The following is a 27,763-nucleotide window of genomic DNA, read 5'->3' as shown; positions in this document are numbered from 1 at the left end:
GCTACAAACAATAGGATGAACCAAATAAATATAGAAACACGATTTTCTGTGTTTCAAGAATCCCGTTAGCCAAGGGATCTGGATTTTACTGAGATCTGCTAAAAATGAATTTCCTGAAGAAAGAGGGAGCATACAGTGTTTACTAAGGGTTTTTTGTTTGCTTGGTTTTTGTTTGGATTTGTTTTTTCCATTTTTTTCAGGATAGAGTCTTGGGAACTTCACTAGTGTTGCAACTAGGTTTGTTGCAGTGTTTTCAGATAGTTGGAAATGGTTGAGTAGGATATAAAAATAGTTTTAGTCATTGTACACTTACTTTTTCCACTCCTTTCTCTATATTTCTGATAGATTATCTCAGATTCCAAAATCAAATCTGCAGAGTAGATGTTTTATCCCAAAATTTTAGGCAAAGTAACTGAGGCTCAAATAAATGCATCCATCTCTCCATTTCATCTAGTTAAAGACCTAAATATTAGTTTTGTTTTACTCTTTCAGAAGCCTATGCTTTCCCCTTCTTCTCCCTCAGTAACTTTTAAACACAAGGAACCATCAAAACCTAAGTTAAGACTACATGCAATTTGCTTATCAGAGGCTATTGATACATGTAAAGAAAAATATGGCCCAAGTAAGTTCCAGCATAAATGAGGATAACACCATTTTGAATGACTTGAGTTGTCATAGCAAAAACGCTGTGTACAAGAGTAACGCATCCCAATACCTCTGTGCCTCAGGATTGCCTTGCATGTGGATGGAGACCTCTATGAAGGATATATTATTCAAATTCTCTTTTTTTAATAAAAATGCTAATGGAAATGTTAAGATGCACATAAATTAAAATGATCATAAATTAGGATTAATATCACATTAATGAATTATAATCCCACATTCATTAAGATAAAGTGGCATTTCAATATTTGCTCTTGTTAATAAATTTAATACAGTAAATGAAAGGGATACATTTGGAGATTCAATAAATATTTGATGTAATCTTATGCTTTAACTTTTTAAAATATTCAAAAGTAAAGTAGGAGATCTAGATGCATTTGGATTCTTTGTTGCTATTTTATGTCTTTTTTTATATTCTTTTCTTTTCATTTATTGAAGCGCTAAATACAATTTAAATTGGCGAAGAAAGCAATAGAGCCTGTTCTGAATAAAAGTGATCCCAAGAGAACATAATGTCTTTTGAGTTTCTAGGAGTTTCTTTCTACACAGCATTTTTTTTTTTTTTAAAGGAGCAAGTTTTTGAAATTTGAAGTCTTACGGTGCAGTAACTGGAGCTATATGTATACTGAAAATATGTGCATTTAAGCACCATTTTACAACTACAATTCAACGAATTTTTCTTTTAAAAATGAAAACTAAAGTATATATATTTTTGTTTTATTTGAGTTTTCTAACAAGAGTCAACAGAGTATAAGGAAGATATACCATGTGTCAGGACACTCCTGTCTCCCTCTTGAGAGTAAACTGAAAATTTTAAAGCAGAGATTCCTTTTTCCCTAGTACTTACCAAAATGTTTCAGGTAGAGTAGCTGTTCAGTAAATTTTTGTTGCCCTTGTAACTGAACTAACTTGGTTCAATCCTTGATGAGTCACAGAGAGAAACTACACCAGGTGGTATAGTTGCCCAAGTGAACTTGATTTGCAGCAAATAGGGAGACCATGGGGAGTAACCAAAGCTGTGACTTCCAGAGCAAGGGTGAATGGGTTCTTTTTATTTAAGGTTAGGATGAATATTTAGGAAGGGAAGCCTTGTCATTGGCTGTACTGGAAGACCTAAGGTTGCGTGCATGCGCCTTACAGAAACATGCCTATACATATACGTGCGTGTTATGTAAATGAGTCTCGTCCTCCTCTTGGGGAGATTTTACTATTATAATAAGGTAAAGGTAACTGTCAGTCACTCCATGGCCCATCCGTGTAGGTGTGCATCAGGGTTTAGTTCAAACTGGGCTGGGTGGTTTGGATCCCTGCCAGCTTCTTCCAGGCTGTTCTTACCTCTTGAGGGATGGTTTTGGTTTCCATCGTGGGATGTTATGCCCGTAGGGTCTTTTGCCTGAGTTAAGAGATAAGCTGGAAAGAGAGCTTTAGGAAAAACGCGGAACAAAGGTCAAGAAGCAGGTAAGCAGTAAAGATCAGGTCTGGGGTCTAGCTGGTGATACCCTGACCGGAGATGAATCTGTATTTCTCCTGTGAAGTTTTCAGTTTCCAAATGGGTCCCTTTTCTGGCCTCAGTGCTCTTCTCTGTAAAATAGGAACAATTTTCCTGGGCCAGAAGAATTATACAGATCAAAGAAAAGAAGGTCCTAGAAACCATAAGATCTTAAGATACATCAGATTGAATTATTTTTGTTATAAATACAACTGGTAGATCTGAGTTGAATTCTGGGTCTACTGTACTTGATTCCATCAAATACGGACCTTGGAGTGGTTATTATGTACCTTGTGAAAGCTCAGTTTTCTCATGTTTCATGTGAAATATTCTAACTCAACAACTTTTGGAAAAATTAAGAGAATTATATAAGCAGAAGATCCCATAGTTCTTGGCACACCGAGAGTGATCCATTAAAGGCCGCTACAAAGAACTTTCAGTAAATGTATTAATAAATGGAGAAGAATACATGCATTTTTGTGTTTTCCTCTTGACCTTTTTATCATTCTAAATGCATGTCAGTTTACACGAAACAGGTCAGAGTACTTTTTAAAACTGTTCTGATTTGTATAAATTTCATTATATTTTATTTTGATTGATATGCATACAGTTTATAAACTCTTTGCAGAACTGTTGTTAGTAGAAATCGATGAAGTTAGGATGAATGTAGGAAGAACCAACTTGATATTCAAACAGGAGGTAGTTAAAAAACAACTTTGCAAATTGCCCCATCGCTAACCAATGTCACTTTTTATTTTAGCTGCACACAGACCTTGATCCTGGGAGCAAAAAAATCAAATATATCTTATCAGGCGATGGAGCTGGGACAATATTTCAAATAAATGATATAACAGGAGATATCCATGCTATAAAAAGACTTGACCGGGAGGAAAAGGCTGAGTATACTCTAACAGCTCAGGCAGTGGACTGGGAGACGAACAAGCCTCTGGAGCCTCCTTCTGAATTTATTATTAAAGTTCAAGACATCAACGACAATGCGCCGGAGTTTCTTAATGGACCCTATCATGCTACTGTGCCAGAGATGTCCATTTTGGGTAAGTATGCTTCCAATTTCACAGAACTATTAAGAGTCATCTTTAAAATAGCTCCTGGCATCAGGGCTGGTGTGTTGCTGAATAAAAGACATTTATTACCGTCTTATCTCTAATTTGCATTTCCAAATCCCCTTTTTTGGCCTAAGTTCCACAGCTCAATAGCTTTAGTCCCTTAGTAATAGGAACTGACGAAGCAGTTTTATTAAAATATCTCTCCTTACAACGACAGTACCTCAATAGGCTGAATTTGTATTCCTCTCATAGACTTGTAGTATGAGTATTGTTACTGAGATGGATTTATCAAGATTTGTTCCAACATGCCAGACTAATCCTATTGATATTTGCTTGATGTTTAATTATTTGTTTGTGTATATTCACATGCAGATGCAGCGCATAGAGAAATAGAAAACGGTCTAGATCTGTAGTCAGGCAGATATTGGATTGAGCTGGTAGGTCAAGTCAAGAGTGAATTAGGAAATCACAGTTGCCAGAGACTTCTTTGTAACTGAACTTTTTGTAGGAACGCTGCAATCTCTGATGTCTCACTCGTACTTGTGCTGAGGCAGTGAAATATACATTTTATTTTACAGAGCAGTGTTTATTTCAAACCATGATTTTCTCCCTTTCTTTTTTCCTTTTGTGGATATGCTTATCTGTCCTCAACGCGTGGCCTTGGTCTAGGTAACCTCTGTTCCCAGACTTTATACTATAAGAGGAGGGGTTTTAGGGCTCTTCCTTCTCTGACAAGAAGAAGCAGGATCCAGAATTCAGAGTATAAGATCACAAAAGTCATTCTTTTCTATGTTATATGTACCCTAGTTTGTTTCAAATTACATTTAAGACAACCTACAAGGATATATGCTGTGCGACGAAGTCACATAAATTAAACAGGTGAAATGATGATTGAAGGCCAGAATTAGATAAATAGCCTGGCTTCATTTGATTTCTGCCCTTTTAACCTTGTAACTTTGGTAAAGATACCCAATTGCAGTAGCGGATGAGAATTGATTTCAGGTCTTCGTATCTTACCCATGTATTTCTCCTGCCAAGACTCCATTCTGCCTATCTCTTCTGCAAGGAATTAATTTATTTTCTTTCTTTCTTTCTTTCTTTCTTTCTTTCTTTCTTTCTTTCTTTCTTTCTTTCTCTCTTTTTTTTTTTTAAATCAAAATCCAGTTGCTTTTCTACAGCTGGTCGAAGTGACATTCTTTTCTGGAGAAACTTCTGTGGCTTTGAAGCGGCAGTTTCTTTTCTACCATCACCAGCAGAAGAAACACAAATGAGCAAAAAGCACCTCCATGTTTATACTCTCTTGAGAATCTGACATGCAGACAGGAACTGAGAAACACTATCTTCCCCCACCCCCGCCCTTTTCTTTGATCAACTCATTTAGGACAGAGAATTTCCCTAATTCATCTTTTTTTTTTTAAATCCAGATGAGAGTAAGATGTTTTAAAGGACTATTGATACCTACGGTACATGCAGAACACTTTATCTTAATTGCCAGTAAACAATGAGCTGTTGATTTCATCTCATCATTGTGATTCCTGCATCATAATGGCCAAAACTATACCGATTTATTGTAAATGTGTCAGAGGCTTCCATTTCTGTGTAGTGAGTCAATCACCTGATAAATATGTTAAGGAAGAAAACCCCCAAAACTTATGCAGACTTCAAGGTCATTCAGCTAAAAAAAGGATATTAGAGATATTATTAGCTACATAATGAGGTGTATAAATATGTACCTGTAAATGTACATATGCATTTTTTCCTCTATTAAAAGATTTTTCTTGATAAGAAGGTAGAGAGCAAAGGAAATAATCTATTCTAACATATACACAGTTATTAAAAAAAAAAGTGTAGCTTGTGACATCTCTTCCAAAAACCTGTGGTTTGTGCTACAGTTGAAAGTGTGGTTTTTGAAGTTAGATAGATAGAGTTTTGACTCCTGGTTCCATCCCTTATTATCTGGTTGACTTTGAAGTTCAGGGAGGTTAAATTATTGCTTATTTTCCCGAGCTACAATGCAAAGATAATAATTTCCATCTTGCTTTCATTGTGTGAGAATCACATGATAAAATACAAGGTAAAGGTATGCCATAAAGTAAATAAGTGTTCAAAATTGGTTGTTGTAGTCGTTTTTAAAATTATTTTTATTCTATTTCCCATGTTACCTTTGGGCCTTTCCCATGTATTGATTTTATGCATTGGGTGTCTGGTTTCTGTTTGACTCCAGCCTCTCTGGTTAAAGGAAGCAGAGGCAGCTGCATTATTTTATTGTCAACTGTGAATTATTCCCTTCATTTCTCATGAAGGTGAATATCAGGATGAAGGTCAGCTACTATCTCCTTTCTCTCCCCATTACCACAGTTCTCTCTCAGCCTGTCTCTTCCCTCCCCTCCTTAATTCTTTCATTTTTCTTCCTTTGCTACTGCAGAAATGCCAGCACTTGCACCTGTACGCCCTGAGGAATGCCAGCAAGGACTAGGGATTTCATTGTGCAGAAAGTGAAAAATAAAAATTCTAATTGAGAAATTTACCAATATTAAATTGAAATGAATGTGATGTTCAGGAACTGTCTGCCAGTTGACAAGCTGTCAAGACAAAACACACATATATATTTGCCCAAATGGCAGCCAAATTATTTTAGAAATATCTTACTTGGAAGCTGGAGACACAGCTCTTTTATATTCTACTGTGAATTTCAGAACTTGATGAGAATTCACTTTTATAGCAATACCACGTAAAGAGTGGCATGTGAGCTTGTCTGATTTTAACTGTGAATCCCAAACTAGCGTTGTTGAAGTTGGTTTTTCAGCGTGCATTTGCCTACGTTTATTGAGTTCCAGACAAAATAGGTATTTTTAAGGCCGTTGTATATTGGGGTGAGGGATGTTTAACCCTGACCATTGGCCTACACCTGCGTTCAGATAAAATAAACTTTTATATTTGAGTTGAAAATGGGATCTCAGATTATTTGGCTTCAAATTTGCCTTCTATTTGCATAAGTGACATAATCCATATAAGCCTTACTTTATCTGTATGGTGTGCACGGTGACCTCTACCTAAATAAATACGTGGGGAAAAATTCAGTGGTTTTATTTAAAGTACTTGGCAGAGCATAGAGTTAGTGACCAACATATATTAGTTTCTTTACAGCCATCCATTTGTAAATTACTTCTACTAGGAAGATTTCAGTAAACTGATATGAATGGCTGAGTCAATGAAAAATGTCTCAGCAAACCTTAACTTTATATTCCAAGATATACTTGTTGGAAGGAACCCTGTTTTATACAGAAGGGCATATAAGTGAAGGCAAGTGTGAAAGGATGAGAAGCCAAATAGTGCGTAAGCTGGTAGGCATGACTGTATTGTACACAGTTACCTAACACGTAACACTGGAGATTTTCTCCGTTTCCTTTGAGACTCAAGGCTTCTCTAATGATGATCAATGTGTATTGAAAAGTTGCTATATGCCAGAAGCAGTGTTAAATGCTTTTAATATCCCTGACAACCCTGTAACATCAGCACTGATATTAACTTCCTTATATCTCATTACTTTTAATCAGAAAGGGGGAAAATAATAGCTAATCCAAATCCAGATATTAAGTGGAGGGGCTAGGATTTAAATCCAGACATCTGGCTCTACCTCTCATGGGTTTAACCAGTATGCTGTACTAATCTTTGATAATATCTCTAGAGAATTTTGTTTATACGAGCACTGTGCTTCTGCTGCATATTTATAATAGTTAATATTTTTCCAAGGTGGAAGAGCACTTGAGGTCAACATGCTTTTGCAAATTAAATCGAAAACTAAGACGGATTTGGAAAGGAAAACTTTGGGTAAAGTATGACACGATTTTCAAGTTAGGTACCTAAGCGCTTGAAAAATGTAACAACAATACATCACATAGAAATTCAAATAACACTAAAATTAATTAGGAGCCATGTGGTGAACACCGGCTCTGAAGTGCTATTAATGTAATAAAGATAAAGACTAAAGAGAGTAATCGAGATTGACTCTAGATTTTCTGGTCTTTAATGGGAAAGGAGAATGCACTTTCCACAAAAAATATGCATCAAAATATCCGAAGAAAGTTAAGAGACGAGTTAGTAAGATAAATTTTAAAAAGGCACATCTCACTACTCTCCAAAGGCTTAAAACGGGCAGTTATGGAAGTCAATACACAATAGACAAGTGAACTTACTCTCCTTGAACACGAACTCAGCCAAAGGAAAATGCTAAAGTTTGAAATTAATTTCAGTCTTTTTCCTTCTGTGTGTTACTCCCATTCTGTCTTCTCTTGTCATTCATATTAAACCTTTTCTTTATGAATATATTCTTTTATGATAAACATTCTCAAATCCTCTTTTGGAGGAAGGTTCATATAAAATGCATATTATTTATTTTGTGTCTTTCATGATCTTTGGCTTGGAATACATTTAATCTTAGAGAATTTCTCGTGGCCTTCAAAAAAAATAAAGAGAAATATTCAATCTTAGAGAAAAGGGGTAAATGGAGTTCTATAGAGTTTATTTTTTCTTGAACCATTTGACACTGAGTTGCTGACTTGATGCCCCACCACCATGGAAAACCTCAGGAAGTCCTTCCCACATGGATGCTTTTTTCCACAGCCATCACTATCAGGAAATTTATATCGATATACCATTGCTCTTGAAAGCACAGACTTTGGTCACATGTCTCCAATTGTTGAAGTAATGGTGTGTATTACTCTCTCTCTCTCTCTATAATATATATATATATATATTATAGATATATATTACATTTCTCTATATATTAATATATATATTAAAAAGATCAAATCCAGGACAGCATGTGCATTACCATTATGTTTCTAGAATACTTCCATAGGGAATGGTTCTTGAGTCTTTGCTTTTATGACCTTAATCTATAGAATTCCTTAGTTAGGATTTGTCTGATGTTTCCTTGAGATTAAATCCAGAATATGCATTTTAGGTAGTGCTATTACAGATAACACTGATTTGTATCAAGTGGAGCAAGATTCTCATTTATTCCATTATTGGTGATAATCATTTCGATGATAATTTCATTAAGGTGTTATCCAACCGTGTATGTCTACTGTAAAGTTTTTATTTTCTCTTTGTACTTAATAACAACTTTGTCAGCAGACACTTTGCACCTAAGTAAATATCTTATTCTTCATCAAATTACTGCCCTCCCCCCCATTTTAGCATTCGCTGAGGTTTCTTGGCTGAAGTAATTATTACCATGACAGCTGCCACATGGTGGTTGTACTCATTCCCTCATTCCATCTGCATTTATTACTTGACATTCTTCTCTAAGGAAAATTTTGCTTTTCTTCCCATTTCTTTGCTTGTGTATTTATTTATATTAGTTTGGACTTTTAAATTTCTGTTTTATTGAATGAGTTGTGATATGTTAATTTTATTATTTATCTTGATGCTGTGGTACTAGTTATGAATATTCATTAATACCAGACTTGGCCATGACATGCCCTTGAAGCTGATTCTATGTCCTGTTTACGTGCCTCATCATTCTTTGGGAACTGTCTTATCACTGGCCGAAGTGTTGTAGGCTTCTTTTGTACTCAACCTGACCTAGCCCTGGAATTTGCTGTTGGTTCACTCATTCATCTGTTTGTCTGTCTGTCTGTCTGTCTATGTATCTATATATCTGAAGGAGAGCATGAACAGAGGGGAGGGGCAGAAGGAGAAGGAAAGAGACTTAAGCAGACTCCCTGCTGAGCATTGATTTGGACGCCACGCTTGATCTCATGACCCTGAGATCATGACCTGCACCAAAACTGCTTTGGCTCCTTAACCAACTAAGCCCCCCAGGACCTCCATGGAATTTGCCAACTATACAAAGAGTCCATTTAAATGAGACTGGTATTTGGTGTCAAATGCAGGATATTGGTTGTATTTATTGCTCCCAAGGTGTTGCTACTCTCGAATCTTTTCAGTGGACAGGACAGAACAAAGTAATGTATGGGAGCATGCGCGCGCACGCACACACACACACACACACACACACACACACACACACTTTTCTCTACTGAGTTAAATGGTGTTCCTCCAAATTGTGTCTGCCCAGGACCTTAGATTAGGGTCTTTGCAGAGGCAATTAGTTAAATGGAGACCTTGAATTAGATGGAGGCAGAGATTGGAGTGGTGCCCCCTAAGGAATGCCAAGAGCTACTAGTAGCTGGAAAGGGCAAGGGAACATGCTTCAGAAGAAACATGGGCCAGGCAACACTTTGATTTTGGACTCCAGACCTGGGAGAGAATAAATTCTTGTTGGGTTTAGCAACCCAATTTGTGATCATTTGTTACGGTAGCCAAAGGAAACTAAAACACTCTATCTTTTGAAAACCGTGAGTTCATCTCTAAACCTCCAATTCTAAAGCGACACCAGAGGGTTCATTATATATATATATATATATATATATCTTTTTCTCCAACAATAAGAAACCTGGGTTTCTTTATCCTCAGTATATTTATTATTTGGATCACCTTTCACATCCTGTAATAAGGGATTTCCATTTACTCTTTCCGCCCAACCCCCCATCCCTCACACAAATGTTTGTCTGCTGTTGTATTCTCCCTCCATCCTCCTACCCTTACACAGATTCCTATCTCGCCCAGCCACACTTAATGGCTTTTCTACTAAATTGTTCAGATGGCATTCAGATAGGAATGGATGCAGGAACCTGTATAACACTCTCTACTTTTATTCTCCTATATACCTCAGTTGTTTCTTATGGTATAATCGACCTGTGGCAACATTTTCCAATCTATAATCAAAATAGGTTTGCGAAAAGAAAAAAAATATCAAATTCAATTGAGAAACACTGAATTAAAGAAAATGAAATGCTTTTTGTGCTTCCGAGTCTTCAAAGTATTAATATATCATAATTTGATAAATTTGTATTATATGCTCTTTTGGAGATGCAGACATTTATATGATCTCAGAAACTATTTTTTTAATAGATATCTTGCAGCACTAACCTAATTTTACACTACAAAAGCTTTACAAATGCATGTCTGATGAGAAGACATTTTTGATTCTATGCGAGGCCACATGTTCGTTTAGCATGTAGCTAAACAGTCAAATTTGCAATTTCTGAAGAGTGAATTAAAAATTATGATGACTGTAGCTTACATGGATTAACTTGTCATTCTTGTCACTGCCCAGTACTTATTTTAGTCCCGTATAAAGAAGATCCCCAAAGTAATAAAGAGATTCATTTTCATATTCTTTTTTATTATTAAACAATTTTTGTCACATAACCTTAAAAGATGAAAGAATGTTCATGCTAACAAACAGTCTTAAACCTAACATTCTCCTTTCTTATAATTTAGAGGTCGTAGATTTCTTTCTTTCTCTTGGCTAGATTTTTAAGAAATGGTACTATTTCTCTATTTTAAAGGAAAGATGCTGAATAAGAAAGGGGAAATACATATCTTGATGGATTTGATTATATTTTTTTGTCTTGTTTGATTCAGAGTGATGAACAAAACTGAAATTCTTTAGGAAAACATGGGTGGGAAATCATGGGGATTGAAATAAATATTCTCAAAAGAAATCCAGCTGCTGTACCTGATATGAATGCCTATAACAGCTGTGGTTCTGAAACTCTAAGATGACGTGAGGATTGTGTAGTTTCTATTTTGCATAGAGAAGCTATCCTTCATTAGGGATACGTATTTGAAATACTGAAATATTCTCCTATCAGTAAGTCTGTACTTATCGAAAGGAAATTTAAAATAAGAAAAACTTTGTATTCTAGGTCAAGGGTTGAGAAACCAGACAATCCGATGATCATATTGCTTCCTTGTCTCTTTGCCCTCATATGAGAATTAATATTTTAGGGCTCAACATATTTATTGATTCCAGAGACAAAAGGGCAAATCCTCCATAAGTTATCCAAGCCATGTTTGTGTCCAGAGCTCTCTGAATTAGCATCAATACCCACATTTTTATGAGTTTTTTGTTACATTGTCATTATAAGAAATCATGAATTAAAAAGGACTAGAGAGTATAAGCTTATAGAGTTGAGCCTTTGCCTACATTCGCCTGTTAGAGAAATGAATCAACTGCATGTCAGGGCAGCTCCAAAACACGCATTTGTGAAATTCTGAAGTCTTGGCCGAAAATGAATGTGGGACACCTTCGTCAATATATTTTTGGTGTCAGCATGCTCTTCTCAGAACCTTGCCTCTTGGAGCTGGTCCTGGGGATTCCTTAGCATCTCTATGACTCTACTAATATTATTTCTTTAACTTTGATATTTGTGCATGATGGGCTTAATAATAGTACTTACTGGATTCACTGGACTTTAAAAATTACCGTTTGATTATTTTCGACCCAAAGCCCTTTATTCCTTGGCTGATCAGCAATCACAGTTTTATGAGATGTGTGTTGTTTTTTTCCTATTCTCCTTACCAATAACTTCACATAGAGAAATCCGGTGAAATTTATATGACAAGATAGCTACATGTATAGATCAGTACCTAGATTGATAGATAAAATATGGTAGAACTGTTCAAAGAAGTAAAGGGTAAAGCTATTGAGGTTTGCAGAATGTAGACTGATGGCAAAAAGAGCTGTAAGTTGTGTGTGTGTACTTGATATATAATTAGATCTAAAACAAGACAAAAATTAGTTACATATGAGACTGGAGATGAGAATATATACAGCTTGTTTCAGATACGTCGCCCGTTGTAAGAAAACGAGTTTTCATCCCTTGTGCCTGGATTTGAAGAGTTAAAGTCTGTATAACGTATTTGTGCCACTGTTGAAGATGATTTTATTCATTTTCTTTTTGTCAGTGAGCATGACACCAAGGAGTCTTCCCTTTATAACCATGTCAGATTTTTCAGTTCTCATCATTCTCTAGCAATTATGAATCTTTGCAAGCCACAAGAGTCATCTGAGTTCAAGAAATACATTCAGGGTGGGAGAAGGGGAGAGGGGGTTTGGAGAGGAAGACCACAGAAGTAAAAGTGCCGTTTTCATCACATTATATTAAGGGTACCTACTATCAATAGGATTTATTCCTCTTGATGTTAACCTTACTCACTTGGCTGAGGTATTATTTTATCAGGTTTATCTACTGTAAAGTTACTCTTTTCTCCTCCTTTCCATACTATAGCCTTTGGAAGGAAATCTCTATGTGCAACATGTATTTAAGGAGTAGGAAGTTTCCTCCCCCTGCCCCACGCACACCACATAATGACATTACTCATGTGGCTTTCTCATGCATAGGACATTTGTCTCTTTCCTTCCTTCCTTCTTTTTTTTTCTTTCTCTCTTTCATTTAATCAATATGTCCTCGAAGGTTATTTATTTTACACTTTGGTTTATAATCCAACACAGCTTTATTTTCTTGCCCAATTTCTTTGTCAGCTTTGGCAACTGGGAGCCCTTTTAGTCATCTCCTGTGTCACTTTGACACCCATCCATCCATCATCATCATCATCATCATCATCATCATCATCATCATCAGTATTTTGGTTTGGATTTTATTACTTATTTACTTTCTTACTTTCTTGCACTTCATGATGCTCCAGGCTTATCTTGTATAATTATTGCTCTACTTCTAGAATTAACTATTTCTCCAAGGAGCCCTGGTTGCTTTTACTGGGGTGTCAGAAACCAAGATGAGTGTTGCTCCTGAGTTGCCTTTGCTTCTAGGCCCTTTCAGCTGATACAGGAGGACAAATACATGTGGGTATACTAATTTATACACACACACACACACACACACATACATATATATCATACAAATATATAATATATGAATAGTATATTAGTATATATACAGGAGTATACTAATCTGTATATTAGTATGTTAGGATGTGTGTGTTTATAGTGTACTTATACACACGCATGCACACATGCACTTAGGTCTGCTCCTTTCCCTCCACTACCCTTGGAAGTTTTAAAATATATATATGATATAGTTGTATTATTTTGTAACAGGTTGCATTTTATCCTGGGAAACTCTGACATCCTAATTTTTAAAAATTTGCATATATTGAGATTTACTTACTGTACTATAAAGTTTAATGGTTTTAACAAGTAGATTGTGCCATGGGTCTGTCATTACAGTAACATACAGAATAGTTTTAGTGCCTTAAGAATATCCCTTGAGTTTTACCTATTAAACCTTTTCATATCCTTAACTCCCAGCAACCACTCCTCTGTTTACTGGCTTTACAATTTTGTTTTTCCTAAAATGTCATATAAAGGAATAATATGCAGATCTTTCACTTAGGTAATATGCATTTAAGATTCATCCATGTTTTTGCATGGCTTAATAGTTCATTCCTTTTCATCACTAAGTTGTATTCTTTCATATGGATTACCATAGTTTGTTTATCCATTTGCCCGTTGAAGGATATTTTCATTGTTTCCAGTTCTGTGTGATTATAAATAAAGCTGTTACAAGCATTCAGATACAGATTTTTGTTTAGAAGTAAGTTTCCAGTTCAGTTGGATAAATATCTAGGAGTATGACTGCTGGATCATATGGTAAGCTTACAATTAATTTTTTAGGAAATTCTAATTGGTTTTGCCCAAATACTGACCACAAAGCCCTATCTATAGTCTATAAAACACTATAAAGATATCTGTCTTTGGTTATCAAACAAAACAATGGTAGAAAACCTAGAACAGAAAGCAATCAGTTAAAATAGAGGTGAACTTAAGTACTTGAATGAGTTCCAGTGATCACATTATAAGCAGGAACTATCTTAAAATGCTGTCAGACCTTTGGGAAATGCTACCTAAAAGGATTTTTTATCTCTCCTTTCTTCTGGTCAAAATGAGTCTCCCTGATTCTATTCTTCGGCAATGTGTTCGTGGGCACTGTTCACCAGCTTACCACCAACAACATTACTCTGCCTATTCCTGCTCTTTGAAAGCTTGTGTGAAAAAGGGAGTGAGTGCAGGAATGAGGATCTTATAGTCAGTAACCACCTCCAGAGAACATACCTCTTTGAAGGCGGCAGTGAACCCCCACTGAGTGTGTGCCTAACTCGTGTTTTGTTTATTCTCTACTAACTGTCCATCTTCCCATTGACAGTATGGATAATTAGCAGTCCGTTTATATAAGGTTGCTTCTGCTCTGGAACACCGACAGACATTTGATCAGATCTAATTCAATTTATCTCAACCCCTGGTATTTGCCATGAAGACTGAGAAGTTGTAGAAATACTATCTTTCAAGTAGTTCAAGATGGAAATAGGTGAATGTGGAAACCATTGGGTAGACGTCATCTTTTTGTGGTATGTATTAGAGAAATGGAAAAGCTACACTTCACAGTGCAGGTAAAGGGATGAAACAGGTAACAAAGAGAAGAAAAAGTGAGAGATTGTGAAATTTATTGGATTTTTTAGTCTCTAGGTCTAGAAGCATACTGATCCTTAGACAATTCCCATCTCTGGCTTCCATGATACTCCATCCATCCATATTTGACACCCCCAAAATGGGAAGGACCTATTATGTTTCTTAAAGCAAACATCTCTTAAGAAATAGAAAATTGTCCTTTACATGCTGTCGGTGCCTGTGAAAAGAAGGGAGTTGAAGGATATAGGAGCATTTTTCTTCCTGGATATACAAACATTGTATAAAGATATAAATATTTATGCCTACTCAAATTATATGCAGTTTATTTTCATTATGTGGACCTAGAGAATAGACCATCACTCTTGTGTCTTCCCTTTGAAAGATCCTGGCTCTTGAGCACAAGGCATGGTATGAGTAATATGTAGTACTTACCTTCATAATATAATAAAAGAGGAAGTTTTGTCTTTACCTGGCATCAGCTGCTGCCCATATAAAAACAATGAACTGAATTATATTTTTGGGAATGTTTAAACCAGAATTGGGGATGGGATATCCCTTCTGCCAGGCTTTTAAAAGGATCGTGCATCTCCTTGTCCTGGGAAAGAAAGAGAAAATGAAAGAAGGAATATTCTCAGTTCAACATGAAAAAAGACTCTTGATGCCAAGCGCAATGTCACTTTTCCATCCATTTATATTCACAGATCCTATTAATGGATGTAAGATAACCTACAGTCTTCTGTGCTTTGTTCTTTTGAAAATTACTATTAAAGAAAAGCGGGATGATCAAGACTGAAAACAAAGGACAAAATTCATTCCTGAGTATGTCTTTATTGTCCTTTTTCTCACCTTGACGGAATCATCTGAATAATGATAATCACCCCAGGATCCTTTTTTTTTTTTTTGTGTAATTATTAGGGCTGCTGATACCATTAGGTGACAATGAAATAATATTAAATAATCCCCACACATTTATGTATATGTAACAAGTTACATTGTCAAAATTAAATGAAAGGAGAAGTGCCAGGATCCATCTTAAGAATGGCTCTTGCAGGGTCTTACTGCTCTAGTAAATGTTATGCAGGTGTCCTGTGAGCCCCTTTTAGAGGGACCGCACAACAAGGAGAGTAAGACCATGTGCTGTGCGTCCAGCATTGTCTCCCCCGCTTCATTAGCACTAAGGGCATCAGTAAGTCAGAATTTTCATAAGCATGGACAACAATTCTTGTTCCTATTCAGGCTTTTCTACATTCTCGCCTTTTCTTGTCCTTGGTACATATTTTTATATTATGCATTAAAGTGTAATATCCACAGAGTAAACTGCATATGTCATGAGAGCACATGCTCACAAGCAGAACAGATTCATGTAATTAGCACCCAAATAAAAGATCAGAAGAGTACCTGCTTTGCAGAACTCATTCTTGGGCTTCTTTCTGTCACTGTGCGCATAAGAGCAACCAGTATGCTCACTTCTAAAATTATAGTGTTTTCCTCTTTTGTACTTGATGCAGGTGGACTCATATACTTGCGTTTGTGTCTGGTTTCTTTCTCTCAAACAGGATTGAAACCAGTTCTACCCAATTTACAAGATACGTGAATAAGTCAGTGAATATATTGATTTTTATATTAATCTATTCTGTTGATTCCTCTTCCCCTTTTTTCTTTTTTAGTCTGGTGTTATAAGGTGACTTTAGCATTAGAGATGTTATTTTGCGGATCCTTTTGTTATGTACCCAGCTCAAGGCGGCTAAGGGGGAATTTCCATATCAGGACCAGAGTTGGTTTGGTAAACCTGCATCCATGAGACAGAGAAGAGGTCTCCAATGTGCCTGAAACAAATCTCACTTATTTCTAAAAGGAATTTATTTATTAAAACTGCCTTTATCCCAGGGGCATCTGGCTGGTTCAGTCAGTGGAGCATGCAAATCCTGATCTTGGAGTCGTGGGTTTGAGCCCCATGTCGGGTGTGCAAATTAATTAAAAAAACAAAACAAAACCAAAAAAACTTTAAAACTACCTTTATCCCAAAGGAGGTGGGGGGAACTCGCATTCTGCCTTCTTTTTTTTTAAGTTTCAGCTCCGTTTCTCTATTTTCTCTAATGTTATCATCATCAAATACATTTAACAAACATTTATTGAGCGCCTACATTTATAGACAGTGAAGTCACAGAGATCAAAACTGTGAGCGCAGACACAAGAGTTCATTCTCCGGAGTCAGCAGGCCACGTTGCTAATCCCTGGTAGTTTCCTTAGAGCACCAAGCTCACCTTGAGTCCTTTGAAATTCACCTCTGAGATTTTTGCCCTGTATTAAATATAACATTAACCTACACGGAACATGTCATGGTAGAAAAAACTATTATAATTTTATTTATTGACACAAATTATTTAAAAAGGAAACTTTCAGGCCACTAGTATCACTTGACATAAGTAGGAGATAAATGCCAGATAAATACAATATTAGATAGATATAATGAACTAGATGCATGATATTAGGTAGCTATAACGTGACCTATATGTGAATATATCAAATTCAGTAACTTTTGTGTAGACATTGTTGCCTGCCAGAGGCTTTTATTTCTAAGCCGTCTTGTTCCTTGGTTTGTAAAGGGATATTTGCAAATATCAGAAAGCTGTTAAATGCATACTAGCATAAAACTGAGATAATGCTGTGAGTGTGAAAGGAGAATGGAATGGATGTACATCTGTCACTATAGATTTGAAATTAATTAATGCTGATTCCTTGCATACCTAGAGTGCCCTGCTGGAATGTTCCTCATATTTTGAAGAGCAACATGTCTTGTAAAATGCATGTTCACATTTTGGTGTATGCCAAGCAAGAACATGTGCAGTAAATGTTCTCTCATAACCATACCTGCCTCCAAGGGGGACATAGTTTGGCAGGGGAGGTAACCTGCTTTCTCAAGGCTTGCCAGAGATGTGTGTCAGGACTGTCATAGCAGAAACCATGAAGGAGAAGGACCCAGAGATGCCAGGAGATATCAGTGGGAATTTTGTTCACCTAAGATTTGCATGGCAGGGTATCCATTAATATTTCACATTTCCTTATGACTCAGAGGAGCTGCAGCCATTTCTTAAGATCTTTGGACCTGATGAGAAATAGGCACGTGGTATCATCTGCTCAGAAGTCAAGTCCTGCGAGTACATCAGAGGCTGTGCTAGTAGGACTGTGTGGGCTCTGCTAAAAGATCCATTCCTACAAAATGGAAAACATTTTAGCATCATTTCTCCATTCCCAAGCCTACGAAATCCAGTGCATACAAGCCATTAACATTGTACTCAGTGAGCAAGCAGTTGGATGAATTTTAAAGTGCGTGATTGTTTTAAATATTTGGTGGGAGATTTTACATTATAACCATCAAGGAAAGCACACCTGATCAGAAGATACTTCGAGATGTCATGATAAAAGTGAGTTACCGCTTTGTTATCAGCAATGGTGAAAAAGGCAGTTTTGAAGCTGCCCTATCGCCCACCTCGGAGACAAGAGCCATGTTGGATTTTGAAGGGACGTTCTAACACATTAGATTGGGCATTTGCTTTGAACAGAAAAGATATTCCTGATTAATTTTCAGATTTGCCTGACTCTTTAGATGTATCTGTAGCTCTTTAAGGTCTACAGAGCTTCTGATGCTATGGAAGCCAATCTGGGCAGGGTGGGGGTGCTTAGATATGTGGGATTCAAGGTTAGGGTTAGGACTGCATGAAGCATACAAAAATGTGCTCCCCCGTGTCGGATGTAATGCTTCCTTGAAATGTTCAAAGGCAAATGCTCCGGCTTTGAAGCCAGACTGTGTTTGAATTGTGGGTCTTCTCCTAACTACTGGGTGACCATGGGAAGGGAATTTGCCTCTCTGAATCTGAGTTTCTTTATCTTTAAAATGGGATTTAAGAAGGAAAATTATATGAAAGGATAAAATACTCTGCCTGGCATGGAACACATGTCCGTTGGCCCAAGCTCTGAGGCACGTCTACATGTTACAAAGGTCACCCTGGTTGGCCTTCTAAGTCAACATGCTCCTGAACTCTCTGAGATCATGTACATAAATTTGAGTCCTCTTCCATATTTTTTGTTTAGGATATATTTTCAGAATTAAGCTAGTTCATCTGTTCAAATCATCAATTATTCTGTTACCTTTCTCTATTACCGTATCTTAACCCTTTGTTTCTGCGATGGCCCCTACCCTATAAAAGAATTTTTGACATCCAATTTCTAACCTTTCTGTTGAGTTCCAGGCCTATAAGTCAGACTGCCCACGTGATATGGATATGTGGGATTGAGTGGCATTTTTAACAACCAGCACGTTCAAAACTAAATGAATCTGTTGTTTGTTGCAGTGAAGTTTGTTACCACAAACTTCATGGCTTTTATCAACACTAATTTTTTTTTTTTAATCTCATATATCCTGTGGGTCAGGATCCACGTGGGAGATCCAAAGGTTCTCTGCTTTTAGAATCTTACAAAGTTACAATCAACCTGTCAGCCAGGACTGAGATCTCATCTGAGGCTCAACTGGGCAAGAATCCAGTTCCAAGGCCTCATGGTTATTGGCAGTGTTGAGATCCTTGAGGGTCTCAGGTTCTTTCTTATCTGGTGACCCCCCTCCACTCCTCGCTGCATGGCCTTTCCATATGGCAGCTTAGAGTATTAAGAAGCAAGTTGCTTCTTCATAGTCAGCAAGAGAGTCTGTGGCATAACAGTCATTATAATGTCATATAACATAATCGCTCCCCCCATTCACCTTTGCTATATTTTATTGTTTAGAAGGAAGTCACAGATCCTATTTGTTGTTGATTTCCTCCTCTGGTTCTACAGTAGCAAGAATGATTTTTTTTTAAGGATTTTATTTAATTATTTGAGAGAGAGTGCACACACGTGCTTGCGCAGGAGCAGGGGGAGGGGCAGAGGGAGACGCAGGCTCCCCGCTGGGCAGGGAGCCCCAGGGACATGGAGCTTGATCCCAGGATCCTGGGATCATGACCTGAGCCGAATGATTATTTCTAAAGCAGGGTTTTGAGCATGGCATTCCCTTGCCACACACCCTTGTGTGCCTTCCCATGGCTCTTAGAAATAAATGTGGGTAGAATGTAACCATTGTACAGTAAAGAAGGATCCCCTTCTGCTTTTCAACTGCTGTGTCTTCTCTCACTATCCTGGTCCAAGAAACTATTATATATCACTTAGACTTCTGTCTGGTGTCCATACTGCTGGTCTGCATTCACTGTTCTGTGAATTCTCCTGCGTTTTCTGTTTATAACACGCTCCGGCTCACTAAGCTGTAGTGTTCCTCCACTGCACTGTAGACGTAGTTCAAAGTTTATAACACGGCTGATAATTCTCTGCACGACTTACCTGTGCCAGCATCCCCATGTTTTCAAGCTGTTGACTCTGCTTACAGGCCTGCTTTCTGTCCCTCATGTGTGATGGCCTCAGAGTCTCCACACATAACCTTGATTTTGCCTGGGAGAGTCAGATTCCTCTGAATCTTTCAGGTCTGGGATGGTCATCACCTCCTCCAAGTGTGTTAAAGAGTTCCCATCATTCTGTCTTTTCTTTCATGCACTTATAATTTATTAATTACTTGTGCAGTTATCTGTGCTAATCACAAGCTCCCTGAAGGTGGAGATGTTTCTATGTTCACTATTGTCTTCCTGTGCCTATCAAGACCCAAACGCAGGTATCGCAGAAAATATGTATTAAGCAAAAAAAAAAAAAAAAAAAAAAGATAGGACTAAAACAGTGAGCATTGTTCTCTCCAAATATTTCAATAGCAGTTAGGGAAACAGACGAAAGACCTTTCTCCAGGGAGGTCAAGTGTGATGGAGAGTTGTGTTTTCATGATCTGTGGTGCTGAGAGGTGCGGTGGAAGGGCCTAGGACAGGCTCAGTAATGACCTGACACAGAACAGTTCCTGAGAAGCTAAGTAGCTGTTACAACTGATAGCACTCTAGGAATCCCGCGTCTTAGAGAAACATGAGGCATTCTGGTATTGGAATATTATCAAGATCTGTAGTGCCTCTCAGAGTGACAAGGCAGCTGATCTTGAAATGTGACAAAGAGGGAATTTCTGTTACATGATACTGTGTCCTCAATCTCCCTGTATAAACCAAACTGATACGGAAGTGAGGAAAGTGCTCTCTGTTTAAGAGAGAAGATGCTCATGGCCTCCTTCATCGGTTTTTCTTTTGATAGTCAAGTTTTTCCCTCCCATTTAAAAGAAATCCATCTTAAGCAATAACATTATTTCCCTTATTGACTCAATATAAATGAAGGTCATTTATTTATTATTTTCTTTTTCTTTTTTTTTTTTAAGATTTATTTATTTTAGAGAGAGAGAGAGGGAGAGAGAGTGCATGCGCAGGGGATGGGGAGGGCCAGAGAGAGAGAGAGGGAGAGAATCCAAGAGACTCCCTGCTGAGTGTGGAGCCTGATGGAGGGCTCAAACTCACAACCTTCAGATCAGGACCTGAGCTGAAACTGGGAGTTGAACACTTAACCAACTGAGCCACCCAGGTGCCCCTATTTATTACTTTCTTTTGGTTTCTGATCATCAGAGGTAAGGGTATCGTGGAAAGCTGGGGAATAACAATTTAACAGTCTACTATCTAGGAAACTCATTTGCGTAGGATTTAGACAATGAAATAAAAGGGTCACTCTATCTTTTATTTTTCCCTGGCTTTAGGAACTTAGGCAGGACATGGAGGTGAATATATTAATCTTATTCACATATAAGGGATCAAAATCTTCAGGTGGTAACTTAGCCTCTTATAAAATAGGATTTAATGCATAACATGAGATGCTACATAGAGACTCAAATGGGGCAGCAGGGGACATCAGGACTCGGGAGAGGAAGTCGTGGATCTGGGAGGCTGCTCATTAAATGTGCAAATTTGGATATATTCTTTGTTTTCTCTGCACATCCAGTTTGTAATTTTTACAATGATATTCTTTTACCGTTATTTAGAAAACTTACGTTCATGGAGCAATGACACTTGGTAGACCTTCAGTAACTATTCATTAAGAAATAAAAATATCACCTATGGAATTCCTGGGCTAGTGTCTTAAACACAGTAAGTGCTCAGTAAATGTACGCTATGGCATCATCATTATCCACGTCCTTATCATCACTGCTATAGACCAGCACTGCCCTAGGCAGTTTCACCTGATTTGATGTGCACACATATCTGAGGCTTTTTTTTTTTTTTTCTGGTATCAAGTAAATTGGCAATTGGCAAAGAGTCTTATGGCAAATATGCAGTGAATCTGGGATTTTATTCTTTCCAGTCCTACCACAAACCCTTTAATCTAACTAAAACATTACTCACTACATCCCACTGGAGTACATTTGTTGTATGTTAAATATGCATATATATAATTTTTTTTTTTTTTTTTTTTTTAGGAAAATCATAGCTGTTTTTAAGGTAGGTATGGCTTCACTCACTTCCCATTGTCCCCAGACTAAGGCCGTTACAATTATACTGAAATACCTAAGTCCAGGTGAGGAAGTCCAAAGTATTTCTTCCATTTGGGCATAATTTCTTCAGGGTGCTCCTTGAGCATCTTTTTCAGGATACTCTTTCTAGGAATAGAAAATGAAACTCATTGCTCAGTCTTCCATCCTTCACTGATACACATAAAAGGTATTCAAAGAAAGATCCAAATCCTCCTAGTATCTGAGTAGATGGTCAGCTCTGTGAAGGCAAGACCGCTGCTCACACACTTTGACATTGTGTTTGCAGGAGTGATTTGTACACAGAAAGCACTAACACATGTTTGGGTTTGCATTTTTTCTTTTTAACTGTGACAAAGAAAAACTTCATTCTAATCCCCCTTCTTAGTTTTTAACTTACTGTTTATGAATTACAGGTTAATTCAGTCTTGTTCTGTTGATCCTTGAAGGAGGCAAAAATCTCTAATATTTTACCTTTTTTTTGCGCACATTCTCTCTTTCCCTTCCTGCTGTACTCTGTCTCTCTGTCTCACACACACACATTCCCTCACCCTTCATTCTCTCTGGATGTTCCAGTGTGTGTGTTTGTGTGTGGATTTGTGTGATATATACTGTCTGAGTTGGAGGGAAAATGCTGCTTTCTTTCCAAATCAAAGAGAAAAATGCGTCGAGTCTGGAACAGCAACAAAAATAGCTGGCTTGACTCACAGTCTCTCTGCTCTGAAATATAAATTCTATCCTGAAGGGAATTCTCTTTTCTGTCTAGTGCAGTCTACTCTCCATACATACACACATAGTGAAATATGTGCAGATTCGAAAGTCTTCATAGGAACATGAGAGATCATTAATTTTGTATTATCTTGGCAAAAATGGGGGCGAGAAATTATTTATATTGTGAGCTCTAATTCAAGGCAGTTCAAGTTCCATAGGATTTGAGTTTCAGCAAATCCTTAGAAAGTCTCTGTTTTAAGAATTCCACATTACCCCCATTTACTTCTTTATGAGTTTGTCAGTTCCAACCATAATATACAGCATCGGGTAGTCTTGTTCTAAGAAGATGATAAAATTATTTCTTTACAGTGGTGCTTAAGGTAATTGTGTTTGATTTCAGTGGGTTTTATAAACGTTGTAAGAAAGGTATCTGAAATGGCACATCGTGCTGGTAACAGAGAGGTTTAGGTGTAGAACTCATACTGAATATGTAAATATGTATTACAGTGATCTTTATGGATTCCTTAATGTTTGTATGAGACTTTCACATGTTGTGCGATAGTGTTGCCTATCTTTTTGATCCCATTGGTTCTCCATGGTAGTACAGTCATGTGAGTAAAGCAGATAAGTATATTACACTCAGAGATTTATGATTTGCTTTCAGTCTCTCTGTTCCAGCTCTTAATATTTGTAAGCCCCACAGGGGCAGATTCCTTCTGCCAAATGTGCTTTCCATGCACTTTCCACCAAATCTCGTGTAATGCTGGGATCAGAAATAAGGGGCAAGGAGACAGACACAAATGGAAAGTTGAAGTTACCTTGTTCTTGGTGGTTGACCAGCAGATACTCATTTAATGAAGAGAGAGGAGAACATCGTTACTATAAGAATATATGTAAAAGAGGATTCTTTTTATGATCAACAGCTCCTGGTTCTTGCTGCTTCTTGCGTTGCCTGAACAATCACGTACAGAAAAATGGGCTATGCCCAAGCTCGCAGAGATCATTTCCCTGATAATGGATTAAAGCACACTTAGATCTAGTTTTGAAGGTTCTTTGAAAACTGTCATATAAGCAAAATGTCTAGGATTCTTAGTCATTCTAAAGCCCTGAGGTGGGTCAGTGCCTGGTGTAATGAATGGGGACCAGAAAGTTGTCACCGAGACCCTGAAGTCTTTTTATGTAACGTGGGAACTAGGAGAGCAGCAATTTCATTTCTTAAGGGATTTGTGAAATTGTATGCCTGGAAATTTATGCTTATTTAATTCTTGTTCAACAGCTTTCACAAAGTATATAATTTTAATGACTGTGCTTAGCTGTATTATATTAATTTTACAGAAAAAAAGTATAATTAACATGAAAACTATACTGCATCCTGTATTTCTTAATTTGCCATCCTAAAAAAATGTAGCTATTCTGATTGTGACACCCTACCATTTGGTGGTAAGATACCATAATTACTGGAAAGCATTGGATGAAAACAGGGGGGTTATAACTCTATCCTTACTGACACTAAACTCAAAACGTATCACATATTCAAAGATGAAAAAGCATATTTAGATGTATTCCCAGTTTTGGTATTTCCTGGACAACCTTTGAACACAAAGAGGTTAGGGGAATTTTTCAGTCTAATTTTCTATAAAATTAGGAACTTCTTAATTGTCTTACTTTACTCAGAAGCTTGTGAAGTTATAAAAATAAGTCAAAGCATATGAACACATTATATTAGTGGCTTATTTTTTAGAGCATAGAGATGTCGATCCATTGTAATTGTACTGCTATTTTTTTTTGTTTTTTTTATAAAATTTTTTTATTATGTTATGTTAGTCACCATACAGTACATCCCTAGTTTTTGATGTAATATTCCATGATTCATTACTTGCGGTATAACACCCAGTGTGCCATGCAGTACGTGCCCTCCTTAATTGTACTGCTATTAATCAGTAATTGGGTTCCATAGTTTGCGCACCAGAAGGACCCCGGGAACTGGTTAAAACAGATTCACAGCTTCACCCTCAGAGTCTGTGATTCAGTATGTTTGGAATGAAGCTGAAAATTTACATGTCTAACAAGTTCCTGAGGAGGCTAATGCTGCTGGTCTGGAGACCATACTTTGAAAACCACTTGCTCAGTGGGTGACTATGATGCCAGATTTCTCTGCTTGGAGTCCATGGTAGTGTGCCAGGAGGTTCTGAAAACAGAATAAGAGAGGTAGGACACATCTTTCTGAGGTGTTACCAGAACATTTGCAAAGCTATTTCATATCTCAAAGAAATAGCGTTGATATAGGAGGGAGTGAAATGCAGAAACAGCATGACATATTCTGAGAAAAACACAAAACCTCAGAATTGTTCCAAGTTTATAATTGTCTGCTTCCACCTATGAAAGCTGTCACCTAATATGACTGCCTAACTTGCTAGAGATTTTCAAACACGTCCACCCAGACGTTGTAAAATTAGGGGTTCCACGGAGCAAATGCTGTGGAAATTTATGTAACGTGGAATCCCTACGTTCTAGCTTCATGTCTGGCAAAAACAGAGGCTTGACAATCCTGCGTGGTCTTACGCAAGATTTCCTTTAACCTCTCGTGTCTAGGCGCTCCATAAGGAAAATAAGAACAATGGGGAGGTCATGTTTTAAGTTGGGCCTGTCATATTGATTCAAAACAATATTCGTTATTATTTATCAAATATATAGTGAATGTACTGAGAACTTCCTATGTACTACACAAGGGTTTAATTACCGTAAACAGACAAGTCGATGTATACCATTCCATATGAAATTCTTTGGGGGACCGAGAATGTCATGTAAATCAGTTCATAGTTCACGTCTTAATTAACTGTGTGACTCACAGTTCCGAAAACACTGCTGTAGAGGTTTTTATTCCTTTCAGAGGCAATGCCTGCCTGGGGGATATGCCAGCCGATAAAGGTGGGGTGAAGAATCCAGCCTACGTCAGGCGTGTTTGTGGAAATTCAGTCTAGTGGATGCTTATGATTGTCTAAAGAACTAATCTTTTTATTATTTATATATCAGCAACTGTATTCATCATTGATTTCCACTAATAAAAGCACACATTCATACAAGCTACACGCTAATTAGAGAGAGAATTACAAGTGTCTAATGCCTTAGTACTACAGAGAAATGACAATATATAGGTTTAAATATTTACAAAAGTCAAGTGTAAGCTGTTATCTTTTGCAAGTCTTCAGGCTCTCCTGGATGCTGTTCACAGGGTTTGACCCCCTATCTGTCCCACATTGTACTCCCTGCTCTTTAGAATGCAGGTGCTAATTAACGTCTTCACACTTTTTGCACAGCACTAAAAGCCAAGCCTCCTTACATCTGTGCCTTCTAAGGTGTCTCTTTGAGTTGCCTACTAAAAAGAGGTGTGCTTCCCACCGTGAGTATGTATTATTTTTGTAATTAAAAACTTGAAATAACATATAACTTTTAAAATGGCATAAGCACCCCTTCCTCTTCCCAGCTCTCAAATAGCTCTTTTCCATGGGCCAGAGAGTGGTGAAGTGGATTCCTTGCCCCCTCCTCTAATTCTGAATTGGTTTCCAAGGGATAGGACCTAGGGATCTCTATGCATTTTTTAATAATATTTTTTTATTACTTTAGTCACCATACAGTACATCCCTAGTTTTTAATGTAAAGTTCTGTGATTTATTACTTGCGTATAACACCCAGTGCACCTTGCAATATGTGCCCTCCTTACTACCCATCACCGGCCTATCCCATTCCCCCACCCCCCTCCCCTCTGAAGCCCTCAGTTTGTTTCCCAGAGTCCATAGTCTCTCACGGTTCATTCCCCCTTCTGTTTACCCCCCCCCCTTTCTTCTTCCCTTTCTTCTCCTACCGATCTTCCTACTTCTTATGTTCCATAAATGAGTGAAACCATATGATGATTGTCTTTCTCTGCTTGACGTATTTCGCTTAGCATTATCTCCTCCAGTCCCATCCATGTTGCAGCAAATGTTGAGAAATCGTTCTTTTTGATGGCTGAGTAATAGTCCATTGTATATGTGGACCACATCTTCTTAATCCAGTCATCTGTTGAAGGGCATCTCGGCTCCTTCCACGGTTTACCTACTGTGGACAATGCTGCTATGATCTCTCTGCGTTTTAAACACTACTTCTCTGGGGATTCTGGCCCTGGTGAAGGAATCATTCACCCAGAGCAGAGTTCTCAAACTGGACACATTGCTCTGTTTTCTAATGTACTGTGCTTTGTTTGATAGCTTCAAAATATGTCCAGTGAATGTCTCCACATTCTGATTCTCAAATAACTGCTAAGTTCTGGATTGTTTTTTAAGTCCTATTGGAACAGTATAGTACATATTACATAGTGCCTAGTGCATAGCATGGTGCGTATTCCACAGTATCCAGGGCATGCATTGTTCCTAGCATACCGCACAGGACAATAGTGCATGGTACCTGCTGCCTACTGCCAGTCACAGTCAGCTGTGGATTGTAAGTCCCACATCTGTCACTTATGGGAACCCATGATAGTGACCTAAACATTTTAGTTTTTTTCTTTTCATTTCCCTCTTCTTCTTCTCTTCTTTTTTCCTTTCCTTACCTTAACTTACCTTTTCTTTTTTTTAAACAGCATTTTCCTTCGGCTGTTTTCATTTTGTATATCCAATTTTACCTTCAAGCTTTTTCTTTTTTTACTATTTTAAGGTTTGCTATTGTAACTATTACTGATGATATTCTAAATGTGTGTATGTATTTATTTGTTTGTTCGTTCATTCATTCATTCATTCATTCATGTATTTATTTGTTTTGAGTGAGAGAGCAAGTGAGGAGGGAGGAGCAGAGGGAAAGGGAGAGAGAATCTTACACACGCTCCACGCCCAGTGCAGAGCCCAATGCGGGACTTGATCTCAGGACCGTGAGATCATGACCTGAGCTGAAATCAAGAGTTGAACACTCAACTGACTGAGCCACACAGGTGCTCCTCTCAGTGTTTTTAAACAGGTATTTATTTGTTTTGTCAGCATGTAGCAAAAACAAAA

The 27,763-nt window shown here is 37.5% G+C and overlaps 1 protein-coding gene across 3 annotated transcripts in view; it reads left to right on the top strand.

Moving 5' to 3' along the window:
* Nucleotides 1-27,763, top strand: part of CDH8 (cadherin 8) — a 354,935-nt gene that overhangs the window by 113,519 nt on the left and 213,653 nt on the right. For all 3 annotated transcript variants that reach the window (XM_087870475.1, XM_087870474.1, XM_045806927.2), the window contains exon 4: nucleotides 2,913-3,207. In XM_087870475.1, the coding sequence (XP_087726601.1) occupies nucleotides 2,913-3,207 (295 nt within the window). The remainder of the gene's footprint in view (nucleotides 1-2,912; nucleotides 3,208-27,763) is intronic.

Source organism: Ursus americanus, chromosome 21, assembly GCF_024610735.1.
Source record: "Ursus americanus isolate L20-20 chromosome 21, mUrsAme1.1.p, whole genome shotgun sequence".
In the NCBI taxonomy this organism is placed as follows: domain Eukaryota; kingdom Metazoa; phylum Chordata; class Mammalia; order Carnivora; family Ursidae; genus Ursus; species Ursus americanus.
Note: the sequence above shows the minus strand (reverse complement) of the source record. Positions and strands in the feature narration are given on the sequence as shown.